The sequence below is a fragment of the Ciconia boyciana genome, chromosome 6 (assembly GCF_034638445.1).
Source record: "Ciconia boyciana chromosome 6, ASM3463844v1, whole genome shotgun sequence".
NCBI lineage: Eukaryota > Metazoa > Chordata > Aves > Ciconiiformes > Ciconiidae > Ciconia > Ciconia boyciana.
In genome coordinates, this window is record NC_132939.1 from 35,916,773 (window position 1) to 35,943,907 (window position 27,135).

The 27,135-nt window shown below is 39.3% G+C and overlaps 1 protein-coding gene across 1 annotated transcript in view; it reads left to right on the top strand.

The window, feature by feature from the left end:
- Nucleotides 1-4,336: 4,336 nt before the first annotated feature.
- Nucleotides 4,337-27,135, top strand: part of AVEN (apoptosis and caspase activation inhibitor) — a 101,267-nt gene continuing 78,468 nt past the window's right edge. Inside the window, exon 1 of the mRNA XM_072864775.1 lies at nucleotides 4,337-4,706. Coding sequence (XP_072720876.1) covers nucleotides 4,458-4,706 — 249 coding nt within the window. The 5' untranslated portion in view covers nucleotides 4,337-4,457. The remainder of the gene's footprint in view (nucleotides 4,707-27,135) is intronic.

Sequence of the window (27,135 nt, forward strand, 5' to 3'; positions counted from 1 at the left end):
GTTCAACTCTAAGTCTTTAGGATTCTCTCTGCATCAGATGTCTACTATATGGTCCTCCCTATCCATCCACACCACTTCTCTGTGTCTTCATCTTTCATCCTAACTCTCAGAACATTATTTTCTTTGGTCTTGGCAAGTGTCTTCTATTAACTGCAAGCTTTCACAGCCTATCCCCTTCCCACATGTCATCATCTATCTTTTGTACCAAGTAGTTGGGTCCTTTCTCTCATCAGCTGAACACATCAATATTTCATAGCCACTTGCTGAATTTTGAGAAAAGCATCTTATTTTCTTTCATTGTCCTCTTATTTGCTTTCATTGTTTCCTTCACTTTTGTCCCAGGTCTCCTAAATATCCACAGAAGTGTATCATCTTTCTTCCTCAAACCCTCCCTAACGATTATCTCTTGTTGTGATGAAATTCGATAATGGTAAGTTTCCTGGTGTACTGAGGCCACTGTCTATCGTACTACCCAAAATGGTTCTCCTCCAGCTGTGTGTGTCTGTCGTCTCCTGTCTTATATTTAGGTGTTTGTGCATCTGTATTCTGTTTATACACAATGTATATTGAATCTAACTCAACAGGATTCTAGTTCATGTGTAGGCCTTGCAGCCGAGTAATAATCATAATATATGCGTGTTGACCATCTGTACGCTTGGCTCTCTACAGCCTCCAGAGCCAGCCTAGCAGCCAAGAATAGCTAAAGTGCCACAGCAGTCCTAACGAGCCCTATGCAAGGAAAGAAATTTCATTCTGCATTCTGCAAAGACCTCCCCCGAGTCAGAGCTGTCCTGATGGCTGGGCACGCTGGCTTTACAAATCTTTACACAACCTCGAAGTGTAGGAATTCATTTAATGTGAAACAAAGGTGTGTGGAGCAGCTGCACAGCTGTGATAGGTAGCTGAGCTGTGAGAGATGAATCTGTGTGTCTCTGCTACCTCACGTGGCTTATGCTTCTTTTTCTGTGGACGGTCAGCGCAGTTGTTCTGCACGTCAACAGCTCTGTGTGATTAAATTTTTAAGCATGGCAGTGTGGTAATGGGTTTAGCGTGGCAATGTCAGGGGGCAGGGAGGGCTGGCTGCTCTGCAAGGGAAGGTGAGCCATGGGTGGAGCATGATACCAAGGTAGGTGGGAGCAGAGACCTCACCAAGAAGAAGCAGGATGTGGAACAGCACATTTGGTTCATGATCAGCGCCAGAGACAGTGATCAGGGTCAGACATAGTCCAGTGATTGCACAGCAAGTCCATAGTGATGAGGCAGGTCCGAGACCAAGCCAGGAAGCCCATCCAGCAGGTCTGGGTCAAGATCAGAGTCAGGATCAAGGAGAAAGGAGAGCAGGTGCAGATGCAGCTGCTGCCCAGCTGCGACGTAGCACAGGCAAGGGCCAGCGGTACAGCCTCAGCTTAAAAGCAGTTCCCAAGGGAAAGGAGAGGGAGGCCCTCACTTCTAGCTTTCTTCACAACAGGTCTTATCAGCAGAGCAGCTGACCTTGGACTCAGCCAGCTAAACTCTAACGTAGCCAACAGTGCTCCTAGAAGGGGGCTGCGCTCCGGGCCGTGACAGCTAATGTACCTGAAACACTGCCAGGGCTCATGACTTTTTTGCAAGTTGCAAGATTTCAGCAAAGGCTAGAGATTGTCTTAAAAAGGCACCAGCTATGAATGTCAGGCACATGGATAAACCTCTACTAACTTCTACATTTGCCTAACACCTGGGGTTGAGCAGCTGCTTAGGATGGTTATAGGAGATCGTTTGAACTTTCTGCCTTTTTTTACCAGAAGATGACACTTTTCCCAGAAGAGGGGAGACTAGAAATTGCCTATACACTGTGGCCTGTGATGCTTTGCCTTTTGCCATAAGTAGCAAGTGTGTCCCTCTCTTAGGTCACTTACCCTTCCTAACATTAGGATTTAGGAGGAAAGACTGCTGAAGCTACCCCACGTGGATTGCAGACTTCAGAGCAACAGGAGAAGCAGAAATTGTTGTTGTCCTGACACAATTGTTCTTGGTTTGAACCAACATGGGTGGGAGGAACACTGGTAATATGGTATAGAAACTATAATTAATTTCTAAATAAAAAGCACTCCCATTATCATCATGCAAAGCCTTCCCTCCCTAATGGGCTGTTTTACTGTGATGCCTATAAAAATTGACAGTAGCTAACCTGCTAGTATGCAAAGATTTCTTCTTGGCATGTTGACCATTCTCTCATCTCTTCTTACTTTATTATCTTTTGTCTCATAGGTCTGTGTTAATAGTTTGCGGTGTTACCTTTTGTTCTCTATTTGTGTATCACTCAAGGCAATAGTGCCTGTGAGTGGGACTTCTGTGTGCTATGGTAACATAATTTATGTTAATTGTCTATCATAAGAGATGATAATAATAGGGAGATCAAATTAAATTACAAAATCAACATGCACATGTACAGTATCATGTCTTTGCTATCTGTCTCATAATTATTGATGCATGAACTTCACGGTTGTGAGTTGTAATGATATTTGCTATTTGTTGCCAAATATTAGTGGGGTTTTTTTCAGTCTAGCTGTAAGTATTAATTAATGTGAGTTGTTAAATTTGTACATATAGTCAGCTTACAGTTATCTGCAGGCAGATTGTTCGTGTCACAGATTAATTGCACCACAGATGCAAGCACAACTTGGGTTCACCAGGCTTTATTAGCTTTAGCTCAGCACTGGGTCTGCCAGACCTGTGCTGGCTGCACAAGGAATCATTTAGATGTCTTTGCAATGTGCTTGCCAGTGCTGCTCCCTGTTACTTGATTTATTGGCTTGTGTTGCACTGGAGTCATGCTAAGCTAATTTACTGATTTGCTGCATGCTATGCCCCAGAACTAAGCAGCCCTTACCACAGGTAGTGGTGCAGAGACACTACAGCCCATGATTTCACAGTACAGGAGTTTTGGTCACATTTTGCTGTAAGGACTACTGGGTTTAAAAACCCTTCAAAACCAGACTGATGTTTTAATGTGTGTTGTCAAATGACAGCCTGTGTGCTCAAGAGCGATGAGACAAGCCTGCTGTTAGGGAACTGCTGAACTTCCCTGAGCACAGCACAGGTGCCCACCTAGTTCAAGCAGAGCAGGACAAACCAGGCTAGCTCTGCGGCACAAAGCTGTTCCCGTGTCCCTGCTCTGCATCCTCAGAGCAAGACGCTCCTCAAGAGGCTGCAGAGTCACCTCATGTGCTTCATGTAGGGCAGGCTTGTGTGGAACACCCTGTCAGCCGGGGCTCAGTGGCTTTTTCCCTCATTTGCTATAGGAAGCTAACTTTGGGTCCTGCACCTGGGTCACAACGACCCCATGCAACGCTACAGGCTTGGGGAAGAGTGGCTGGAAAGCTGCCTGGTGGAAAAGAACCTGGGGGTATTGGTCAACAGCCAGCTGAATATGAGCCAGCAGTGTGCCCAGGTGGCCAAGAAGGCCAATAGCATCCTGGCTTGTATCAGAAATAGTGTGGCCAGCAGGACTAGGGAAGTGATTGTGCCCCTGTACTCGGCACTGGTGAGGCCGCACCTCAAATACTGTGTTCAGTTTTGGGCCCCTCACTACAAGAGAGACACGGAGGTGCTGGAGCGTGTCCAGAGAAGGGCAACGAAGCTGGTGAAGGGTCTAGAGCAGAAGTCTTGTGAGGAGCGGCTGAGGGAACTGGGGTTGTTTAGCCTGGAGAAGTGGAGGCTGAGGGGAGACCTTATCGCTCTCTACAACTACCTGAAAGGAGGTTGTAGAGAGGTGGGGGTCGGTCTCTTCTCCCAGGTAACAAGTGATAGGACAAGAGGAAATGGCCTCAGGTTGTGCCAGGGGAGGTTTAGACTGGATATTAGGAAAAAATTCTTCACTGAAAGGGTTGTCCAGCATTGGAACAGGCTGCCCAGGGAAGTGGTGGAGTCCCATCCCTGGGGGTATTCAAAAGATGTGTAGATGTGGCACTTACAGACATGGTTTAGTGGTGGACTTGGCAGCGTTAGGTTAACGGTTGGACTTGATCTTAAAGGTCTTTTCCAACCTAAATGATTCTATGATTCATATGGCTTTAGCTAAGAGCGCTGTTTTCTAAACATTACATGATTTTTGTTTGTTTGAAATGCACGTGGAAAGCTATTCGTTCTTCACTCCTTGCTCGTTGAGATTTGCAGAGGGTACACGGACAAACGCTCCCGAGGCGGCTGCCCAGGGCTCGCCCCGTGAGGAGCGGGGCAGACCGCGGCCCCCTCCGCCGGGGAAGCCGGTCCCGCTCCCGAGCTGGTTCGCCCGGCCGCGGGGCTGCGCTGCGTGGCCGTGCGCCAGCCGCCGGCGCCACAGGCAGGGGGAGCTGCCGAGGGCGCGGGCGCCGCCCGGCGCCGCCATTTCCCTCTCTCGGCCTCCCATGCGGCCTTTCCGCGAGTAGGCGGGGACCGGCGCGGCACAGGCCGGCCCGGGGGAAGGGCGCAGCCCGGCCATGCAGCCTGAGCGGGGCGGCAGCCGGCCCCGCAGGGAAGGTGGCCGGCACGGCCGGCGGCGGCCCAGCGGCGCGGAGAGGGCGGCCGAGGCGGCGACCGAAGGAAGCGGCGGGGACGGCCACGGCCGCGGAGGCGGGGGCCGGGGGAGAGGCGGCGCTCACGGGCACCGCGGAGGCGGGGGCCGGGGCAGGCGAGAGCCTCGAGGTCGCGGGGCACTACCGCCGCCCGCCGCCCACCACCACCGGCGGGTAAGCAGGCGGAGAGCCCGCCCTCCGCGGGAGCGGGGGGAGGCGGGGCTGAGCGCGGCGGGGCCCCGGGGCAGCCGTCGGGGTGGGGGCACAACCCTTCCTTCTCCTCCCCTGCTCCTCCCCTTCCCGAGGTGGAGCCAGGCTGGGAGCTGCAGGCGGGGGCTCTTCCCGGGAGTTTGAGGTGGCGGGGAAGGGGTGCGGGGCCGCGGGGTGCAGCGGTGGAGGGCGCCGGGACTGCCCAGCGTCACCTCCCCGGTCAGCTCGGCACCTGCACCCGCCCTCTCCCCCCTCTTCCTCCCCTGAAACGGCAGCAGCCGGCACCTGCTGCTCTAGTGGAAACATAGACAGGGATTTTCTGGCCGAAATACGTTTATAATTTTGTGCCGAAAAATACAAGTCTCGTTTGAAAAATGTATCTGAAAAATACATCTCTGTTCGCAAACAGATATGAAGAATTGCCGAATATTTTTGGCACAGTTGATTAGAAGTCAAAATGAGCGTGTGTCTTGTCCCGCCTGTGGTACTAGCAATGAAGACATGGTAACATAGCTCATCTTACAGAATTGGTATCTTGTGATTCACTGGAACACGTATTTATCATTAATGCAAGTTGGTGGTTGTGCTTTGACCAATTATAAAGTGTTTTAGCAGATTAAAAGTAGCACAGGCATGCCTAAGTGTACCAAAACTACACCTTCAATTTCCTGCGGAGATGTTAAAATGCTTTCTACAACCCACCATGGTATGAGATCAACACTGTGCCTTTAAAAACAGTTTCCATTTATAAATGTGTTGACAGTACTACATTCAGATTGTCTTAGTTCCCTTAGAGTTGTTGCAACATAGAAATCATGGTTGTCCCTGGATTGGCAAAAAGATTACAATGACGATCTAATACTGATTGGTGTTGGCAGCACTGGAGCACTGGGAGTCCTAATGTAGATGGACCAGCTGCTACCCCATTTTCAACATCATGTTGATTAGATTCACTTTGACTTTTATGATGCCGTGGCTTCAATTGGACCCAGCCAGTGTTTTATCTATATTAGAACTCCCATGGTTGCTAGTGGATTTAAAAAATGAAAAATATTCATCCCTCTTGTCATTGTATTTAGATACATTTTAGCACTCGTGTTTTGGGAGATAAAAGATGCAGCTGGATTGGTACTGTTACCTAGAACGCTGGTCGGTAATTTCAGTTGTAAGCTATATAAATTGTTGAGTTTGTACTGATGTGTGCAGACAGGTTTGGATTCTGAATATGAAACAATAGTGCTCTCTCATAAGCCACAGAGGCATAGGGGAGAAATTCAGCACCTGTATTAGCTGAGGAAACTTCTATCCTGGATGGATTTTTTTTCAAGTCATTCAACCATTTCTTAACTAAGTTGAAATACATTTATATCTGTGTTCTCTCTGGTACTGTTGACCTAGCAGGACCCACTTCATAATTTAAAAGGTGCACTCAGGAACGGAATAATGTTATATGTATGTGTTTTTGTCTGGATTGTTGTTTGAAGTATTTCAGGAAGCAGTTAAAAATTTTTCTTTTGGGACAGCTTACAGCATGGTTTGCCTGATCACGGTGTTACTGACTTTGAAATGCTCTTCATCTTAGTCTAGTACAGTGACTTTATTTATTTTTGGCGAAGGCTAAGATGGGTTGGGTCTTCAGAAGTGAAGCAATAGCTAAGATTTTCCCAGAACTCTACTAAAGAGCGTTTAAGCATAACGCTCTTCCTGCACTGGAGGCTTTTGATGTTAAGCACTGTATGGTCTCTTAGCACACCTGCCACAAATCTTGTGTTTAGCAGCGTGGAAGGGACTGGCTTCCAGCAATCCAGCCACAGCATCAACAGCTGTGCCAGCCTGCAGTTGCTGATGTCTAGTTTTACCTCTGAGCCAATCTCATAATTTACCACTTCTGAAACTGGGAGGACCTTCCTCTTCTACCATCTGTGTGGTCAGACAAGCTCCCTTGTACTTTCTTTGATGTGTGCTACATCATGTTTTCTGAACAGATTCGGCTCTTACCTGGCAGGAAATTACCCCCTTTTGTTCCCAGTTCCCAAGTCAGCAAAGTGACTTGTTTTACACAAGTGCACCAGCTCAGTGAGAGGGTGCTTGGCCCAGAGTAAGTGGTTTGTGTGAGAGGAGACCCTGCTGTCTTTCAGCAACAGGGGTCAGATCTTTTCAAGTGGTGATGTGTAAATTGCAAACCTGGAGAGCCAGGTAATGATACGGGGAATGCGAGTGGTCTTATCACATCCCTTTCCTTACTGTGTGCTGAGAAGCTGGAGTCTTCTCTGAAAATCTCCTTTATTTTTTTCAAATGGGCCTTGACATTCCCTGGAGAAGGAAGGCTAAGAACACTGTAATTTTGTAGTATATAGGATTTCCAAGGGCAATTCTAGTCCTTTTGCTTTCTAGGGTAAAAATTGTGGAGGATTACACTCTGCATTTCCACACTGCTGGTGTCAACTTGGCATTTTGGAGGAATTTTCCTACTAGACTGGGATCATTCTAGCATTGTATAATCAGGATTTAGAACACCTGGTATTACTTCCTGAAAATAATTTTAAGTCTAGGTTCTTCTATAGTTTTAAAGCTATGCTGAATGTATAATTTTATTTGTTTATACCCCATTTATTTATAAAACTATTGTTGCTAAGCTGGATATTTAAGTAATTCATTATTGCTGGAGCTTTAGTTGTTGCCTGAGAAGTTTCTTCTTTATTGTGTCTTCAATTATGAAAAGCTTTTTGAAAATCTACATCAAATTGTATTAAAGTAACTGGATTTGGATTTCTTGAGCCTACTATGGACAGAACAGTAAAATGCAAGTAGAACTGTAGGTGACTGGATTCAGTGAAGTGTATTAGGAGTGTTAATAAAACCAAACTTCATTTAAAATCTCTTGGAAATACTTAACAATTTTTACAGTGAAGTAGAAATTGGCATTAAATTGCATAATATTTTGGCAGCAATATTTCTCAATCAATTGCATTAATTTAAAACCACTATTCATCTTCAAATTTTGTGGTTTGGATGTTTTAATTTAATGGTTCCTAAGGTTGTGTTTGAAACTACAGGAGGGCATTATTTCTGACCTGTAGTACAGGGAGAAGGAAGTGTAGTGGTGGCATGTTCGGTTCTCAGTTTTTTGTGGACCGGTGAAGGCTGGACACCACTTTGCATGTTTTGCACTACTGTCAGTGTGCTGTAATTCTTTGGTTTTAGTAATGGGTGATCAGCTATGCTACTTGCAAAGCCTGTCCAGATCCAGTACTTGCTGAGTCAGTTCTCCCCTCCTCTGTTGGGTGCTAAGGTAGAAGGAGATCAGGGTGCCATTTGTTTATTAAATAATTGACTTACTCATACCCTGCATGGTAGATCCAGCTGTGGATCAGAGTCTTAAAGATGAAAGCTTTCATGATTTCTGTCAGATCTTGAGGAGGTAGTTCTCCGAGGAACTCCCCAGCTCCGCTCTTGAAAAAAGATGCTGCCTGTCTCAAACATGGAATTGGTTTAGAAATGGTGAGAAAAAGTGTTCTTGTTCCTTGTGGAGAGGAAAAAAGATATTGCACTTGTGAGGTCTTTTTGTAACTAGTGAACATGTTGATTTAGCCGGCTTGATTACTGAAGATTTTGTGTCCTCCCTTCAAAAATGAATCCGAGCCTAATTCTGACCAGCTGGTTTACCAAATGGCAGATTTCTTTGTAGATCTGTCATCTTGAATAATTTTCTGTTGTTTCTGTCTGCTTTAACTCATCTGTTCTATGTTAAATAAATAGAACACATTTGCAATTATTCATTTTTAGTAAAATAATGTGGAATTACAATGCTTAAAGTAAAAGGTCCAATTTACATTGGTTCAATATTATCATCCACTTTTATTCTAACTCCTCTGACTTGCTTGGAATTCATATTTTATGTACTGTCAGAATTTTTAAATTGCTGTCTTTATGAAATATAATCTATTAAAGCAAAAACAACTTTCTGAAATTCTGGACATGATACTGGATTTTATTTTGATAGTCCTTGACCGGATCCTTTGGTGGGTGGTTTAAGGAGACTTTATTTTGTTCTTTATTACATTTGCAATTTACAAAGTATTCTTTTAACTTTATTTTCAGTGATACACCAAGCATGCATGTGATGCATGCTATTACTTCAGTGCAGTTGGAATTGGCAGGTCTGTTTCAATGTTCCTTTTCTGGCTTTGATTGCAGTAAACATTTTATTGTTAAAGAATGGAGGTTGACAGACCGATTTTAGTGCAGTCTTTCTTATGGTTAGTTTCAAGATGACATCACATTTATTTAGTGTTTATTATATCTTCATTCTTGTGGTTCATGCACATGTAGAACTGATCTAAGAGAACATCTAATGCTGTCAGCATCAGATACATTTTTCCTAATTAGTGTGAGCTAAATCTTTACAGTCTAAGCAACTGCAAAAAACCAATCTGTTCACAGGCATGGTAACAAAAGCTTGGATTTTTCAAATACAGATACATTTGATTTCCTTTAGAACACTGTGACAGAGCTTGTGCAGATAGGAGAAGAATAGATTTCCGGATCTTGAACACAATAAATCTTTTGACGTTTTATGTTAATGTTCTCAAAAGCAGCTAGGAAGACACTTATTTAGATTAATGTACATCAATTTGTGAGGTGTACTTAATTACTAGTGAGGTGCGAAGAGCTTCCTTTCTCAGGAGTTTCTCTGTTGTGATAAGGTGTGAAGAGGCACTGATTTTGAATGAAGTATGGATTATATTTTATTTTGAGTGTATTTTCAAGATTAAGCCTCTTGAAAAGTATGTGAACAAGTGGTTGGAAACTTCTTTAGGGTTGGTTCAGTGTCAAACTGGTGTTTGTTAAATGAGATTCTGCAAGGCTTCATTCTGTATCTGCTTATGTTCAGTGTTTCTATTAATAATTCTGATGAAGGAGTAAAATATACAGTGTTAAAATTTGCAGACAGTGCTAAACTGGAAGGGTGGGCAGGAGGGTGGAGCACAGAACACAGTCTCAACAAATGGGAGAAACAGCCTGCAGTAAGGTGTAATTCAAGGTCAAATATAACACAACTACATTTACGTCGGAAAAATCTGCAGAGGTGTGTGACTGGTTAAGCCTCAATTTTATAGAAGGGAACTAGCAGCTTAATGGATGAGAAAGCATTAATTAGTAATGCAGTCGCGCTGAATAACTGGTTCTACTTCTGCAAGATTTGGACCAGCTGGGGAAAGTTCAGAGGGAAGGAATGAAGAAAGATGTGAAGTCTAGAAGATATGACCTAGGAGGAAAAGTTGAAGGACCTGGTTCTCTCTCTCTCTCTTTTTTTTTTTTTTTTTTTTTTTTTTTTTAAAATGTCCGGTGAAGAGGACACTTTGGGGAAGCCTGGATAGCAATGTTCTGCTAAGTAGAAAGGTTGCTGCAAACAGATCCCTTTTAGGCAGGACAAGAAGAAAAACATTATTAAGAAGGAGGAGGTTTAATTTGGGCATTGAGAATAAAAATTGTGACTGAAGAGGTAGATAGATTGTGTAATGCATTGTGTAGGAAGTATATGGAGATCAGTACAGAAAAATACTCAGAGGTTTTAAGAGTATGGTGGAGGTTACTGAGCCGACTCAGTAGAGCTGCTGTGTAACCACTTGTCACACCCCTATTTTTTTCTTTTATTTTTTCACGGCTGTCTTTGCAATGGAAAGAGATAAACACTTTTTATCCGGCTAAAGTTAGTTTATTCTTTTCAGTTTCTAGGCAATAGAGAAACCCGCTTTTCACAGTCCTGGGGACGGCAACGTTTTGTAATAATCCCTGATTGTTCAGCGTGGAATGGTTTGGTGATATTTATTGTTATTCCTTCATCGTATTTTACCAGCTTCCCTGCTGCTTTAACTTGAGACACTTGTACTGAAAGCATCCCATTACACGGGTGGACATGCAGTATCATTGCTGCCTAAAAGCTTCATGTCTGACTTCTTTTTTTTTTTTTGGTAACTTCCTTAGAAAGAGCTTGGATTTTTTATAGTTTGGATGGTTTTGCATTTCTGTCCTCACCTACTTAAATGCTTTTGTTCTTTTTTCCCTCAAATCTCTGGGGTAGTAATTTGGTAACTTTCAAAGAGATTGTCCCGAAAATTTGCTAGCTTAAACAAATAACTTTGTTGGCTCCATATTTTGTTAATTGTATGAAACACAACTTTCAGTCACTACCTTATTTAGATTTAATTATCCCATAAAATGGAGTGGATTTTATTCAGAGGAAATTTAAAATAGCAATACCTTGAACACTGGAGAAGCTCTCCCAAGAACTTCCCATCATATTTAACTAAAAATTTTAGAATTTAGGGAAGAGCTAAAACTACGGATTTAAGAATCCATCCATCCATCTGCCCATCTTAAAATACTTTTTGGCAATGAAACAATGCTGGTAATGACCAGTCGGTGGGGCAGGCAGCCTAGCCGTTAGCGCTGGTCGCTCCCCGTGCTGCCGTACGGCCCAGCCGTGCCTCCTTGGGCAGAGAAAGTGCCTGAATTAAATGATGAAGAGTAAGGATGTGTGCACATCATGAGGTGGGAATGTTTTTCTCATCTCAGGGTGATGTTTTCTGAATGTACAGTGGAGTATGAAAATCACACATACGTATGAATTATTAGGACTTGCTACTGGGTATTTGTTCCAAACACAACTCTGAAATAAAGTTATTTGTAGGAAGGGAATGCTTAGTAATTCTGAGCTAAAAATCTTGTTATGCTACTGGGATGAGTAGTTGGTCCCAGAGAACATCATACAGCGTTTTCTATGGATACATCAAGTGAGACATAGTAGGTATTTATGCTGAAGAATAAACAAATTTGTAGAAGTGATGAAATTTGATTAAAAAATTATTCCATACAGTACTGCTTCTGTTTTCCTCACAAAAGTAGCTGGGTAGTTTTGGGAGCCCTATTATGGGTTTTCAGCCAGTCTAATGGTGCTAACAGCCTTTTGTAGCTATCAGAAGGTTTCACTGGATTTTAAAGAAACAAAAAATTCCTGATTATTGACTTGGTGGTGATTTAGAGCCTTACAACACGTACAGAATAATATTTCTTACAGGTTTTCAAAATCAAAGGATTTCAAGCCTGTGTAATTCAGTGTCCTATGGTAAGGCATAGAGGGGGTCCATTTCCCACTGTTCTCTTTCATGTATGCAATTCCTCTGTATTTTTATGTGCAAGGGGGTTTTCATGTTTTTTTTTTTTTTAAATAAGGTTTTAACTCTTCTGCAGGTAGACTTAATAATACATCCTGCTGGCAAAACCCATAAATCTGCTGGAGTGTGTGAGAACCTTGCCTCAAGGTCCTGTTTCTATTCCTGCTTCACTTTTCCCAGAGGATAGCCATACAGTTACAGACTGTGCAGACTCTCTTTAACCCTGGAATAGCCAGGATCTCTGTCCTGTAGAGAACAGAGTGATGATTCTGGGCCACAGCTCTTCCTAGGCTAGTGTTCTGTCACTGGCATGTTGTGAGGCCTTGAGCTTTTTCTGATTGCCTGACAAACTAAGGGTTTGTTTTTTGGTGTGGGGTTTTTTTTCTTTTCCTTTATGTATTCTGTTTCAGGCTGTATTACTCTGGTTATGCTGCTTTGTTGACTTCACTGGCTTGTTATGTTCCTGTTAATTTGTAACAGTAGGTGGCATGCCCATGGAAGAAACAGAAGCTCAAATGATCCCATACTCCTTATTTCTTTTCCTTCCACTTCAGCCCAATTGTTAGCAAGGGTGTTAAAAGATCATTGTCTCAGAGTGAAATTAATTTGTAGAGGTAAAATTCAAAAATGAATTGTGCTAATGAGAAAAGTTAGTTCCTTCAGTATTTTTGGCATGGCTCTTTGTACTTAGTTTGAGTTAGTCAAGAAAGGGTTTTTCGGTGCAAATTTGCCTTGTGGGATACACTCGAGTGTAATACTGGTGGACTCAAAGTGGTTTCCCTCCTGATGGAATGACAGTTGAAGTTGTCCACCAGTTGTCTAGACAGTTGAGCACTGTCTAGAGCTCACCACTGCAAAATGGATGCGAAGTTTTGCATGCACTTAGGGCTGGCAACCAAGTGCAAACTGTTGCAGGTAAAGATGTGATGTGCACATAAAATCCTGGGATCATAGTGCATTCCAACAAGTACAGCCCAGTCCTCCTTTACCTTGTTGGTAATTTGGATGTGTTTGTACTTTCAGCAAGTTCTAAATGATTCTTAGAGCTTCTTCACAGTAGTGTTAACTGCAGGATGAGAGCATCATTGTGCAGTAGCTCTTACTTTTTGAATTACACTCTAGACCAACAGCAAAATAAAATGACATTTTAACATCTTGTTTTTACAGGTATGGCACTAGGGCACTAAGGACCTCAGGCAATGATTCTTTGCTACTTTATCTCATGCTGCATGTTGAGTTTAGGGAAGTGCGTTTTTTAAGGCTATTTGGAAAAATACCTTTCAGATGATTTTCCCCCCACCCCCCTCCAAAAAAGAAGTTGGAGAAGAATGAGGAAGGAGGGTCTGAGGTTTGAGTGGTGATCTCTAAAATGTCTGCAGTAAGTTGCATTCAGATTTGATATACAAATAACAAAGGGGTTTTTTGAGTTAATGGAAAGACAGATATTTGAAAACATCCATGGTACTATACCACCCTGGTGTAGTTATAAAACAATTGCATAAGGGTGATTTAAAAACGAAACAACTTTACTGTTTCTTGAGCCTCTCAAGAGGCTGATAGTCACAGAATAAACATGGAGATACAATACACAGTGGAGTTTTTCATGAGCACTTGATAGGTTTACATCTGTTTGTATAGAATTATTTGAGCCTTGTTTAATGATAGGCTTTTTACAGATGTTCTGTCTAGATAGGAATCATGTTTTTTTTATTCAGCTGTAAATAGGTTTGAACATAAGAACTTGTCAGGATCTAGACTTTTTTTCTTCTGTTATTTCAGGTTGGTTTTCTGCAACTGCAGTGATGCTTTTTGGGGAGGAAACTTTGGTTACACTCTTTATGTACAAGTTAGATGTTGTAGAGGACTATAGTTCACGCCAGTTCATAGTCACATGACTAATCTGAATCACCCATAAAACATTTTAAAAATCAAGGGGAGAGAAATATTTTTTTGCTATTTAAGTTAGTAAGATGGCTTCTAGAACCATACATGTGAGCATTGGAGCAGTAACAGTTTCATGTAAAAACTTCAAGAACAAGTCTCTTTTCTTGTGTGCTTCATGAGATGTTTTTCCCTCTAACTGGAGCATCATTCCTGTTATGCAAAACATAGGTTTCAGAATAGGATGTCTCTCTTTGCTAATTCTATCTTTAGCTAACCCAAAGTGATGAGTTCCAGTATTCAACATTTATGAAGCAGCCTTAGGATTTCATCCTTCTTTCAAAAATTCTCATCCTGTACAATAAAGACTAAAAGCTTTTTTCTTCATGCTACCTGTTCTCTCAGCTGCCCTTTCTGCTAATTAAGCTTCTCTTTAGCTTTGGTAGATCTCTCTAAAGGTCACCAGCAGAGCAAACTAGTGAAGAGGATTACTCTTTGCAGGGATATTTTTTCTCTTTTCATGAAAGAACCTCTCTTGAGGCTCTTCCTTCCTTAGTCTAAAGGAAAAAAAAAAGCCACATTAGCTTTTTCCTTTTTCCCTCACCTTGAAAAAACGATTTATAATAGAAACTTGAACTTGTACTGGAAGAGCTATGATGTCTAGGTAACCAATAAGGAAGTAAATTGTTTCTGTTAATGAGAGGCAATGCTTAAAAATCACTGAAGGCTCACTACAAAATTCATCACTAGGTAAATATGCCAATATGAGAAGGCTGTGAACATACAAACATATGTGTATGACCTCATCCCCATTAATACTTTTGAAGAAATAATTAACTTACTCTGTCAAGTGTATCACTGTAATGATGGAATAGATTTAACATTTGGCAATACTATTTAATCTTATTAATACTGGTGAAAAATGTAAAAGTGCAATGCACAAAATATTAAATATAAAGAATTTTTTTTTGGTCTTTGTATTTCATTAGGTGTGGTCTGGAAAAAATAAAGCATAAAAGCAAAAGGATTTGCAGATGCCTATACTGACTTGTCTAAGCTGGCTGCCGAGAATTGCAATTTAGTGACTTTTAGAAATGCTTGTTTTCTGTTGAATAATTGGAAGGGGAAAAAATCTTATCTAAATTATGTGAAACCCTGAAAGAGGAAGTATAATGAGAAATGGTTTAATTATTTTCAGTGAAACAGCAAAGCAGATTGTGCTTATCAATAATAATTGTTTATTTTCCTGCCTTATTGTATCCTTTGTTAGCCACTGAAAATGCTGTTTATGATGCAGAAACAAATGTCTCTTAATGAAGTAATGTATTATTTTCAGCTCTTTCTCAAAATATATAGCAAAATCATCCTTGTGTCTGCCAGTTTACATTGGAAACGGATTGTGCCTGAGGTTACAGAGCCATTAGCACTGATGCTTTTTTGTAAAAAGACAGTCAGTGGACACACAGAGCCTGTTTTAGATACAGAGAGTGCACGATGAAAAGGTTTCAATCTGCAATGAGTAATGAAGGGAAGGATTTGGAGAATGCGGAGAAAAGGAACAAGTTCAAACTGTGGTCTGTTTTCTTCCCAGTTTCAAATACAAAGTGCAGTCAAGTTTTTTTCACTTCTCACATAAGTGACCTGCCATTGGACTTTAAATACTTTTTGAATTGAATTTCCCTCAATTCCTTTTTTTCAGTCCCTTTGTACTTTATGTAAAAACATAATATTGTCATAAAGATAGAGCAGGAATGGAAGAAAGAATGACATGAAGTGTTATGGGTTTGTTTTGTTTTGTTTTGTTTTTTTCTTGGGTGTGTGTGGTGGTTGGGCATCTGCATGGCACATAGGCCACCAGCTTCTCGAGTTCTGCCAGGAGTGTCCAGTTGCTGTACTAAGTAGAATAGATCTGTCTGAGAAAACAGGCTAGATCACCCATTTCAGAGTATGTCGAGTCACTGTATTCTCATGGGATGTGGGAGATGCGACTTGAAATGCATTTGTGCAGAGAAGGGAATTGAATTTATTTCCCCTTTCTGGATAAAATGCTGTAGTTCTGCAGTAGCTGAATAAATATGGGTTGTATTTATTTACACTATCTCTTTGAGATGCTTTGTTTTGGCACTCCCCTCTCTTACGCCCCAGTCTGCATCTATTCTCAGATCATTTCAGGACACACAGAACTTCTTGCTGGATAAAGTTTTATGTTTCTGTCAAAAGTGTACAGTGGTGATGCAGTTGTTAGAGGTTTTTGATAAATTCTCGTATTTCTGTTGCCTGCAGTGGGCGACTGCTTTGAGACCAAGTGCATGCCACACATTGGTGGTATAAAATTCTGCTTCTGACTTACCTGAGTCAGGACAGTGTGATGTCTCTGCACCTTTTTTTATCTGTGTTATGTTGATATTTTGATATATAGACAGAATCCCCAAACATGTTCATCATTAATTCTCAAACTATAGTATAGCAGTTGGAGGACATACTGCTCTGGGAGCTATGCTACTACCTATACCATCTTTGAGCTATACTACTAAACCAGCTTGAAAATGGGGGGTGTGGTGTGTTGCTGCCTTTTGTTTTGGAGGAGTATCATAGAGACATGTCATACAGCTCAATTTTGAATTACAGTGCATGTGGATTCAAGACAAGCCTATCTCTCTTGGAGGCAAACCCACCACAATTCTGACGTTTGGCAGTAATTTGCTGCGTTATGGGACAGCACATTGCACGGTGCCTGAGGGAACTCCAGCTGATTAGTTCCTCTTTTTTTGCTGAGTTTGTGCTAGGAAGGGGGCTACTGACTTGCACCAGGAAAGTTGATAATGGAGGGTGTGAGTGGCTGCTTTTTTGCACCGCTTGGGTATACTCTCAGGGAAATCCTGCCTTGATTATGAGGCAGGGATTGCAATCTCTAAGTTTGGAAGCGTATCTTTGATGAATTACTTCTTTCCTCATTTCCCCTTTCCTTGCATCACTATGTTGACTGTGAGGTTTGCAGACATCTATGAAAATGGAAAGGAGAAAAACTAGGCTTCCTCACTGACCAGCCCATACATTTCTCACGTCATTGAAAAGACGAGGAAGAAGAAGGGTTTTGGTGTCTGTTTATCAAGTGGGTAGTTAGTACTCTCTGCATCTTTTCTGTTTTTCCACCATCTAAAGAAAGAAATTAATTTTAGTATTGGTCTCAGAAATGCTGTTTAAAACCCTGGGAGTTGAGGATAGTATCTTTTTGATGTAGCATTGCTGTAGTATATGGTTATTTTGTCTAGTGTGACTCAATTCTTTTTTTAATCAGTGTCATTCAGTATATATATATCCTGCTTGCTTGTTCCTTGATATGTGGTTTTGCATTCAGCTTTATAGTTATGCATTTTGTTTGCATGTTAGGCAATCTGCTTTTTATCCTTAGTACCTTTTATATAATTTATTGTTCATTGATTTACTATGTGGCTGTATATCGGTCCTAAAAAATTATCCCTTTTTGACCCCCCTTTCTGAAATATCATCAAGTGAGGCTAGTTGAACTGAAGTGTTACTGCTTCGTTGTGCCACACCATAAATGTAGTAATGCAACTTAATTTCAAAAATGCATGATGGCTGGATCTGCCAGTTTGTTGATAGAAGTGTAGTAGAGATGTGAGGTTGAAAAATGTAGCATGTGAAATTATAATTAAGAAATGGCAGTATATTAGTGATGAAAGATGAAAAATTTAGGGACTATGCTACTGACAGTGTTGCAGACATAGTGGAAGGGGGGAGGAAAGCAGAATGCTGTCATTTTGAATTTCTTATATAGTACCTTTTTAGGGTTTGAAATTAGTAGTGTCTCCTTTTACAGCTTTAATTTTCATTATGTGAATATTTTTGTGTTTGCAATAAGCTGTTATTATGTGATAGTTGATCTGAAAAAGTGACAGATGTTGGGTGTTTTAATTTAAATTCAAGATAGATTTTCTCACTGTGAACCAAACATCAATATTCGCATACTGAACCTCTAAAATGATGCATTACATGTCTCGGTGAGTATCTTAAAGCAGTAACTGAAAAAGGGGTCTAAAAACAGTTGCAAATGTTTTAAAGTTCATGTTGAAAGTTTTACCAATCAACATAAATATTAGTAACAAAGTATCTTTTTAAATTTTTATTTTAAAAAAATATGTGAGTTTGACAAACCTGTGTGTCCATGTGTATTATGTGGAACAGGAATAGTAATGGAGAATCTTTAATGGAAAGAGAAAACAAAATTGGCTTTAGAAAAACAAGTTTAACATTGCAGGAGATTAAAGCCAAGGATATGGCTTACCAGTACACTTAGCCAATCTAGCAGATAACTGCTGCCAGATATGAAGGAAGGACCTGCTTCCCAGATCCCATGTTTCATGGCATGCTTCCAGCCTGTCTAACCATTATTTGTGCTTGTCTGATTCTGCTATGAACTGATACAATGAACTTAAGCTGGCAGAAGGTTAACAGTAGGAAAGAGAAGAAAACTATTGATTATTTTTCCGTTAGTTTAGGTGTACAATTTCAAAGAATACTGTTCTGTTTGGTGTCTTTCAGAATTTTTTCTTCTTTAATGCTGTGCCAATTGAAAACATAACGGTGTGGGTGAATATCACTAGTTATTTTCATGTTTTGAAATCCATAGAAAAATAATGTCTTACTCCTTATGTGCTTTCTTTTTTACAAAATAGATGCATTTTAAAAACCCTAAACTTTTAACTTGGTATTAAATAGTATCAAATAGTTTTGAATTTAAAGGTGGGAAATAGTTATCTTGTCATTCAAATGTAACATAAGTTTTGGAGAACTCTTTTCATTCTTAACATAGCACAGCTGGAATCTTTCAAAAGTGTTTTTTTGGGAGTGTTTGTTTTTTGGTTGTGGGTTTTTTTTTTGTTGTTGTTGCTGTTGTGGCAAAAAAAAATGATCTATTGAGAAACTTTTTCACATACTTTTCCTTGCATGAGAAACCCTGAAGCTTCTTCAACATGTTGGTTTTGAGCTTCTTCAACATGTTGGTTTTGAGCTTCTTCAACATGTTGGTTTTGAGCTTGGTAGAGAGTTGCTGGATTTGTGTTGTTTTTGTTCTAAAACTCTGTGCATGTAGGGGGTGTTAAATAAACATTAGACTTGTCTGTATAACTGAGATGTTCTCTAAACTTTACTCTTTTGAGCAGCCTTTAAGTTTATGAAATAAACTTTGTGGGTTAGGATCAAGACTCAAATTTTTCTCCATTCTGCAGAGGGATGCTGCTTTGAGTGAGCTTTTTACATAATTTATCATACTTTTACTTCATCATTGATATGGTTACAGAAGTAAAAAGCTTTTCAGCTTTGTACAAAGTACGTATCGGTTTATAACAGATAAGTTTATTGAGAGAGGCTGTCTTACTCATTGACTCATGAAGACTAGAAAATAACAGTATCCTTTAAAAAAGTCTGTTATTGAACAGTTGAGGTGGATATATACCTTCAATAAACTTTGATTCCTTGATGTTACAGAACTCCTCATGTGTGTTCTTTACAAGTTATTATTAAAGCTGTTAATACAACTGCTTTTGCAATTTTAGAAGTGCTAGAATAAAATAACAAAATGAAACACTAAGAATTAGGTACACTATTGGAGATTTTCAAGCCTTGAGTGAACAAAGCCCCAACCTGCTTGGTCTGATTTCAGTTTTGACCTTCTTTTGAGTAGGTGGTTGGAGAAGATGACCTCTTGCAATCCCTTTCAGTTTGGATTAGTCTATAATACTGTGACATTAACACATAAGAATTGAATAAATTTCTGAATACAGTCAATCTCTAATGCAGCTCAGGATGCTTCTATTTAGGAATGGCAGATTTGGTAAGAACAAATAACTTTCTGTAGAAATTTTCCTTAACCTGTCCAGAATACTAAGTATAATTTGGTTTTAGAATATGACATACAACATTCACATATGTGGATCCATATGTATGCAATATATAAACCCCCTGAGTTTGGCAAATATAGCCTATACATAGGAACAATGAGTAATCGAACTGAAAATGCTATAACCTTTGTGGCAATATACTTACTTTGTAAGGTTTTCTTAAAACCTGTTATTTCTGTCAAGACGGAGGCTCCTATTTTATGTTTGCACTCATATTTTTGACTGAAAGTTTGTAAGAAAAACATTCAGCTTCCTTAAGTTACTGTCAATTTGAAAGTAATAGAGCTGCCAGGTTTTGTTCAGGTCCATGTGACAATTTTGTATAAATTGCTTGATGAATTTGCATAGTTGCCAGTAACTTTTGTATAATAATTTCCACTGAATTAAAGAAAAAATACAGTTGATTTTCTGTTGGTGGAAATGTATTGGCTTGGCAAGTTTAGAAAATCAAAAGTCTCTTTATCTATAGACAGCAGCTGGACAAGCTTCCTAAAGGCTCTTTGCTCGCAGCATGACTCAGCTTTGGGGAAGGGAGGCAAAGGACTACTTCTACAGTTAACGCAGCTTGTTGATTCTCTACTGAGTTTCCCAATTAGTGCAGAATGAGTGCTGAATTTATAATGATACTGTTCTCAGAACGTACCCCATCAAATATCCTTCAGTTTGGAGTTTTAATCTAAATGAGCAGAGCTAAATTTTAGCTGGTGGCTTTGTAGTTTGGAAAATCCTACATCTAATGAGCAAAGTCTTGAAATACGCAGTTCCCAAAATAAATACTTACTTGACAGGCTTTACCAAGTTCCCAAGTCTACTTCTAATGTTAGAGAATAGAACTTTTGCGACTTTCTTCCTATGAACGTACATTGCATGGTTATTAAGTTTATTTTATCTATGAGTCAACAGTTTTCAAATTGGGTCTTTAGAAGCTGCAGTGTGAAACTTCAGCGGTGTGTAGTGGAGGTTGGTTCATTTTGCCCCTGTAAGCCACCTATTTGAAGGACCATGCAGCTAATCATGTGCTAGCAGGTTACAGAGGTATTTCTGAGATAGCAGTAGAAAGTGAACATCAGAATTTATGGATTCTTTTCTAGTTCTTTGAAAGGGAAGATAGTCTGCCATTTAAATCAGTAGTTACAAACAAAATAACCAAGCTGTTTGCCTGTGGGGCTTTTTTTTTTTTTTTTCCTGGCTCGGTGAGTCTAAGGGAGAGATTTAGCTCCTAATAGAAACTGTTGTTCCAATTCAGTGAGGCATAAGATTTGTACAAAATATGGCCATAGCTTGTGGAAATATTAATAATAATATGTGAGAAAGATGAAGTACAACTTGTAGCCTCTTGGTGCTTGATCATGTTATAACTTTACTGAGTACAAAAAATATTTTTAGAGGTGTTTTTTCAGTTAAACAGTAATGAGAAAACAGTCTCTTTCATTTGAATTTTTTAATCAGTTCCAATTATTTGCATCTCGTAGACAGAATAAGCAGGAACTTTGAAGCAAAATAATTTGGTGGACAAGATTACTATATTTACTTTTTCATTGTTATTGTGGTCAGACTTGTGAATATGATGTCTGTTGAAAACAATTCAGTATAAATAAGCTAACAGCTCACAATTTTTGGCAGGTGTTGCTGAGTGTTATTCCAAAATATTCTTTTCTGTCTCCGAAAGAAGCTATGGTATCTTATGGTATCACTGCATTAGGAAAATCTTATTTTTCAGGGAAATTTTCAAATCTTATCTTTCATTTACTTTTCTAAAATCTGGGTTAAGAGTACTAAATAAGAATAATTTGGGTGATTGTATTCCACTCTTACTTTGTACTGACCTTCTTATGTTGTTCTAACTTGCTCTTTTTTCTTTGTACAGAAATTTATAATTTGTATTCCTAGGTAGACAGAACAATGTGTTGGCATGCTTCATGGGATTTTCCCAGATAGTGGAGTAGGTATATAATATACTGACAGACATATTTACCTTGTTAATTCACTCTTGGTATTTTTTTAACTTTTAATTTTTAAAACTGAATTCCTGTTTGTCTATATCATTGTGAATTGCATTTCAAATTCTGTTGTTGGATTTCAGCCGTCTGTCTAGGTAACTTCATAAATATAACGTTCTGTATTATTTCTTGTAGGCAAGGACATCTTGATTCTAAACACCTACAAACTTGGATCAGTATCGACAAAATTGCACTAGTACTTTTTCTTTTGTAAAATAATAGCATTAATCTAAGAAATGCATTTAAAAATGCAGTTTTGCTTTCATTTGCCATAATTCTGAATATATGTTCTGTTTTTCTTTAATATACTGTACAGTTCATATTTTAAAGAGCCCATTAAATTTCCACAGCAATAAACCAGATAATGTATTCCTTTGCCAACTTGAGATTTAATGTTAATAAATCTCTAATTACTTAGAAGACAGAGAAGAGGGACATATATCTAGGGGTTGTAATTAGGTAAATGTGGAAAATCAGAACAACTTTTCTGAAGATTATTATTCTATATATAACTATCATAAGATATAAGCCTATCAATCATTGTGATAGAGAAAATTAAGCTGTCAGGGGATTCTCTTGTACCTTTCTGGATTTAAGGTAAAAAAAGTGCATTTAATGAGCACTGTTACAAAAAAATGAAATCTTTTTGAGATTGTGTTGTATTCACATTGTGCTAAGATAATTCCTGGTGTAATCTCATTGCTCCTGTTTGGTTACACCAGCAATAACTTTGAACCATGGAATTATGTCTTTCCAAGAGCAATTTAAGTCATTAAAGTGTAACTGTAAGTCTTTCACATTTCTACTTATGTCTGCCTAGAGGAACCACTCAGTAGTTAATACCAGCCAAACTATCTTACTTATTGTCACTCATACAAGCCTCTGTGTACAGACTTCTATTTTGCGAAACAATTTAAAGGGTAGAGATCGTGAACTGCATTGTTGCTTAATTATATATGTTTTTTTGATGCTATGACTTACAAGTTCCATCTGTGAGAATTTGACTGTAACAGCTGCTGCTCAAATTGGGATGAGGAGTAGAGGAGAAATTGTCTCTGCACAGACACCTTACTATTTTAAATACAAATGAGGAAAAGATACATGCCCATTCATGATGCAGTTGATAGTCTAGGTCAGATTCAACCCATAGGATATTTTCATTTTGTCTTGCTAGTCTTTTCCTCTGATGAGAAGATAAATTGGAATTGAGACAGATAAGCCTGAATGTCATCGCACTTGGCCACAGCCTTACAGCAGTTTCCAAGAAGGGAAGGGCAAATCAAGAGAAAAGTTTACTCAAGAAATTGGTGTGTGCTGTTGCTGGCTGGGACAGCAGCAAATGTAGGGAGTAGACAGTGGTTATCACTGTCCATGAACATGCAAGTGTCCGTGCATGGCAGTGGCTAACTATTTATTGTGGACTCTGTGTGGATATATAAGATGTCTGGGGTATTGTAGGTAGGTGTCCCTAACAAAGAATGGAAAAGGTTAAGGAAATGTGTATGTTTTTGGAGAGGTGTAACATTCAAAACAGTAGTTCAGAAGTTACAGTAACAAAGGAGAAAAGTAGCACTTGATCAATATAATTGTAAAGAGTTTATAAAGGTAAGACGAAAAGGTTATTGTATAAATTTGGGAAGAAGGTGAAGGAGAGAAATAGCTGTGCTCTTTCTAACAGATTAACAAAAAAGCTCAAACTATATTTTCATATGTTCTGTAAAGTGACATTCTCAGGAAGAGAATTGGGAGAAATACTACAAAATAAATACGAACGGAAATCTAATAATGCATGGTACCTACATAATGGGGAAGGGCAGTTGGCCCAAAGAAAGGCAAGCTGAACATATTTTGTTTCTATGTTTTCCAGTCACTGTAGAATATTCTAAGTACTGACAAAGATTAAATGTTTTAAACTTTTCTTACAGAGTTAATAGAACCAAGCAGGAAGAGGGCTATTGGCCTTAACTCCTGTGGCTTCCTATGGGTAATAAATACAGTTTTAGAAAGTCTTAATGGAAGCCTTGCCTTTTAATGCACTTTTAGTTTTTTTTAAAGGGCTGTGAGTTCAACAGTTCTTGTTGAGTGTTCGCACACGTGTGCTTAACATACTAGGACTCACTGCACTTAGTGAATGAAGAGCAGTTGAGTAATTGAAGCAGGATGTAAGAGGTCACTGTTGCACTCGCTCCATTGTGTACGTCAGCCTTGGTTTGATCCAAACTACTCTGGGTTCCAGGGAAGTGCAGAAGGATGACCCTGGGGGAAACTGCCTGTTCAGAACAATGTTTACTTCATTTTGACACCCTCATTCCTGAACTGTGTGCATCAACATGTTCTTCCCTGTAAGAAAAGTCAAACAGAAAGCCTGCTTTCCTATTTTTTCTCAATATCATACCATCCCCAAAATTAGTGTATAAGGGAGGGTGTACCAAAACAGCCTTTTGCTGTGGTAGAGGCTGTTGATTGGGGTCATGTGTGCTATGACTTTGCTTTCCTTCTGAAGGAAAGCAAAATGCATGGCTCTGATAAAGGATGAAAATACATTCCTTGGTGGAAGACCCCAAATTGTGCAAGCTCTTCTGCAGGGGAGCTTGGCTTTTTCATTGTTGTTTGAACGACTTTTATAAACTTAGTGTTTAGGCAGAACAGTGTGTATATTTTTTTGTTCTTCTCATATGCAAAACAGTCTGAAGGTTTCCTGGTTTTGTTCAACTGGGCTTTTGCATACTTTCCCCACTTTTAAAATTTCAATGAAATGTGCAAATTGTAATGCATGTAATATTATCTGAAACAGAGGCACAGCAGATAAATATTATACCTCCTGTGGTATCATGGTGCATTATAGTACTGAGCAATAATGTGTAGATGTAGTTCAATACTGTTTAAAGGCATAAGTTTTTCTCCTTACCTGAGTAATACTGTTTTAAAGGTTATATTTGAGTTGGCTTCTAGAATTTGTTTCAGCTTGTATCATTTGTTATTTGAGGACGGGGCAGGAGCAAAGTTATTTTATTTCATTACACATAGGACAGATGTTTGCTTTGTACTGATTAAGACTCATTTTCAGTAAGGTATGATGACAATGGTAGCAGCATATAGTCTAGCTGAATAGGCAGCTAAGAGGAAAGTAATGAAGATTTATGTTTATGTGTTTCTGAGGTTGTTACTTTAGATGGTTGCTGTCTCATGTGAGATGGTAGAAGCAAATTATTTTCTGAAGCTTTACCAATAAGAGGTTTTTTTATGTATTTGATAATTTTAATGGTGAAGATGCATCTTTAAGTTGTTTGAATGTTGAATATTCAAATGTGATTATTTGCAGTTTTATCATGTAGTACGGCAGTGCATCATGTAAAATTTTCTGTTAAATGTTTATTGGAAATGTAAGCAGGTTTGTATTTGAAGTTTACTCGTTTCAAAAGTAAACCTCAGGACAGTACTTGGGGAACCAGGCTGCACAACTGCTGTTGACACTCCTGAGAATTTATGGTTTATTTCTTAAAGTTCAGGTTAACAATTTTACTTCTAAGAAACAAAAATTCCTTGAGGTGTGCTATATAACATAGCTAATAACAGAATGTGAAAAAGAATTTAGTCCAGTTTAAGAGAAAACATTTGAATCCATATTAGTTTACTGGAAGCTTGTTAAAATAAGGGGGTGATACTCCTGTTTTGTTTATGTTGACAGCTGAAAGGTGTGAATCCTTTAAACAGGTCTATAGTAAGTACTTATATATAATGTCATAGTTGGCTAAGGTGATTCTGATCTTTTCTTAAAAACAAACTACAACACAGATCTATCTGTATAGCATTATTCTTGCTTTGACTTGTGAATTGTATCAACACCAAGTTATTTTGGGCACTGAATTTCACTAAGTTTGCTGGATTATAGCAAATCATTCAATTTATAGGAGAAGAATAGAAGAGAAATAAGTTGATTCTTATCTTGATATAAGTGGATTTGGCCTTTGTTCTGTGGAAACTAGCTCTGGATCAGTCCCCACTAATACAGAGTTGTGACTTAATCCCCTTGCTCACGCAAACAACTGTTTGTCCACAACAACCATTTTAGTGTATTTATCTGATAAATAGAAAGGAAAGAGAATTTACCTAAAAATTGCACAGAACTAGTGAGAATGCACAGAATATTTTCCTTCTTGTCAGCTGTTTGACAACTGGGAATATATTTGCGTAATTATGACAGCTTTTAATCTGTTTTTAAGCTCTTTGATGATTTTACCATTCCTTGATGCTGTTCCTAACCAGATCTCTCAAACACTGCTGAAAGAAGCTTGTTTATGAAGATTTTTCTTGGGAAGTCATTATTCTAGTTCCAATTTTGCTACTTGTATGATATGTTGGGCAGTCATTTTTAAGACGTCAAACATGGGAGAATCTAAACTCTCACAATTGTGTTTGAAGATGCTTTGCCTTTCAGTGGACATTTGTGTAAAAGCCATGAAATAGGCTTCGCTGCTACTTTTGGTAATTTTTAATATTTTCAGAACTAAGGAGTAGTAATGCTCCACTGTCCACGAACTGCTACTTCCTACTTTTTTCTGTGTCAGTCTTCTTTTTATGATGATGTACTTGCATATAAATACAGTATTTGGTGTGCAACAGGGGTTTATTTGGCGTTGATAGAGTTTTTTCTGTTGAGTAATTGGACACTAAAGGAACATGAAAATCTCGAACAGTTTGTCCTTGTCTAGCTGAGCCAAAATGTAACTACAAAGTTTTCTATGGAGTAGTTAAGCCTTCTTCATGATGGATTTCTAAAATCAATCTAAAACGTGTTGCATTGTTCTATGTCCTTTCTTGAGCTATGAAAGTAACTCATCGATTATAAAACAAGTTAATGAAGTGATGGTGGTTTGTTTCTGATAGTGGCTTTGTGCCATTGGTTTTACCAGGTTGTCCAACATTGTACCAGTATGTAAGTCCACAGTATGTGCTTAAAAAAACCCTAATGTAGTTTTAGAAACACAGTAACTACTAGAGATTTTAGTAATCTTTCTGCACAAGATGTTGCAGCTCTTCATTTACAAGGGCACTTTTTTTAAACATAAATAATTGCTCTTCACATTTGTTTCAGGATTACATTTGGTTTAAACTATCAAAGCCAACATCCTCCTTAAAGCCAGTGTCTGATGGTGAGCTGTAAGGATGTTTTGGCTTACAGATATAGAATGACTTACCGAAAGGTAGCTTGCTTTTTAAATTATTTTATACTGAATGGAGATGGCTTTAAGCTTTACAGCAGTATAGATAAACTTGAATTTCACTGCCCTGGTCATGAAGAATGTACTTATTGTTGGGACAGTGAAATTCAATCTTATGGCAGCAGCACACTGTGGTTTGTGAAAGGAGAGATGGAGTAAAGGAGAGAAGAGAGAGTGGAGCTGTCAGCAGG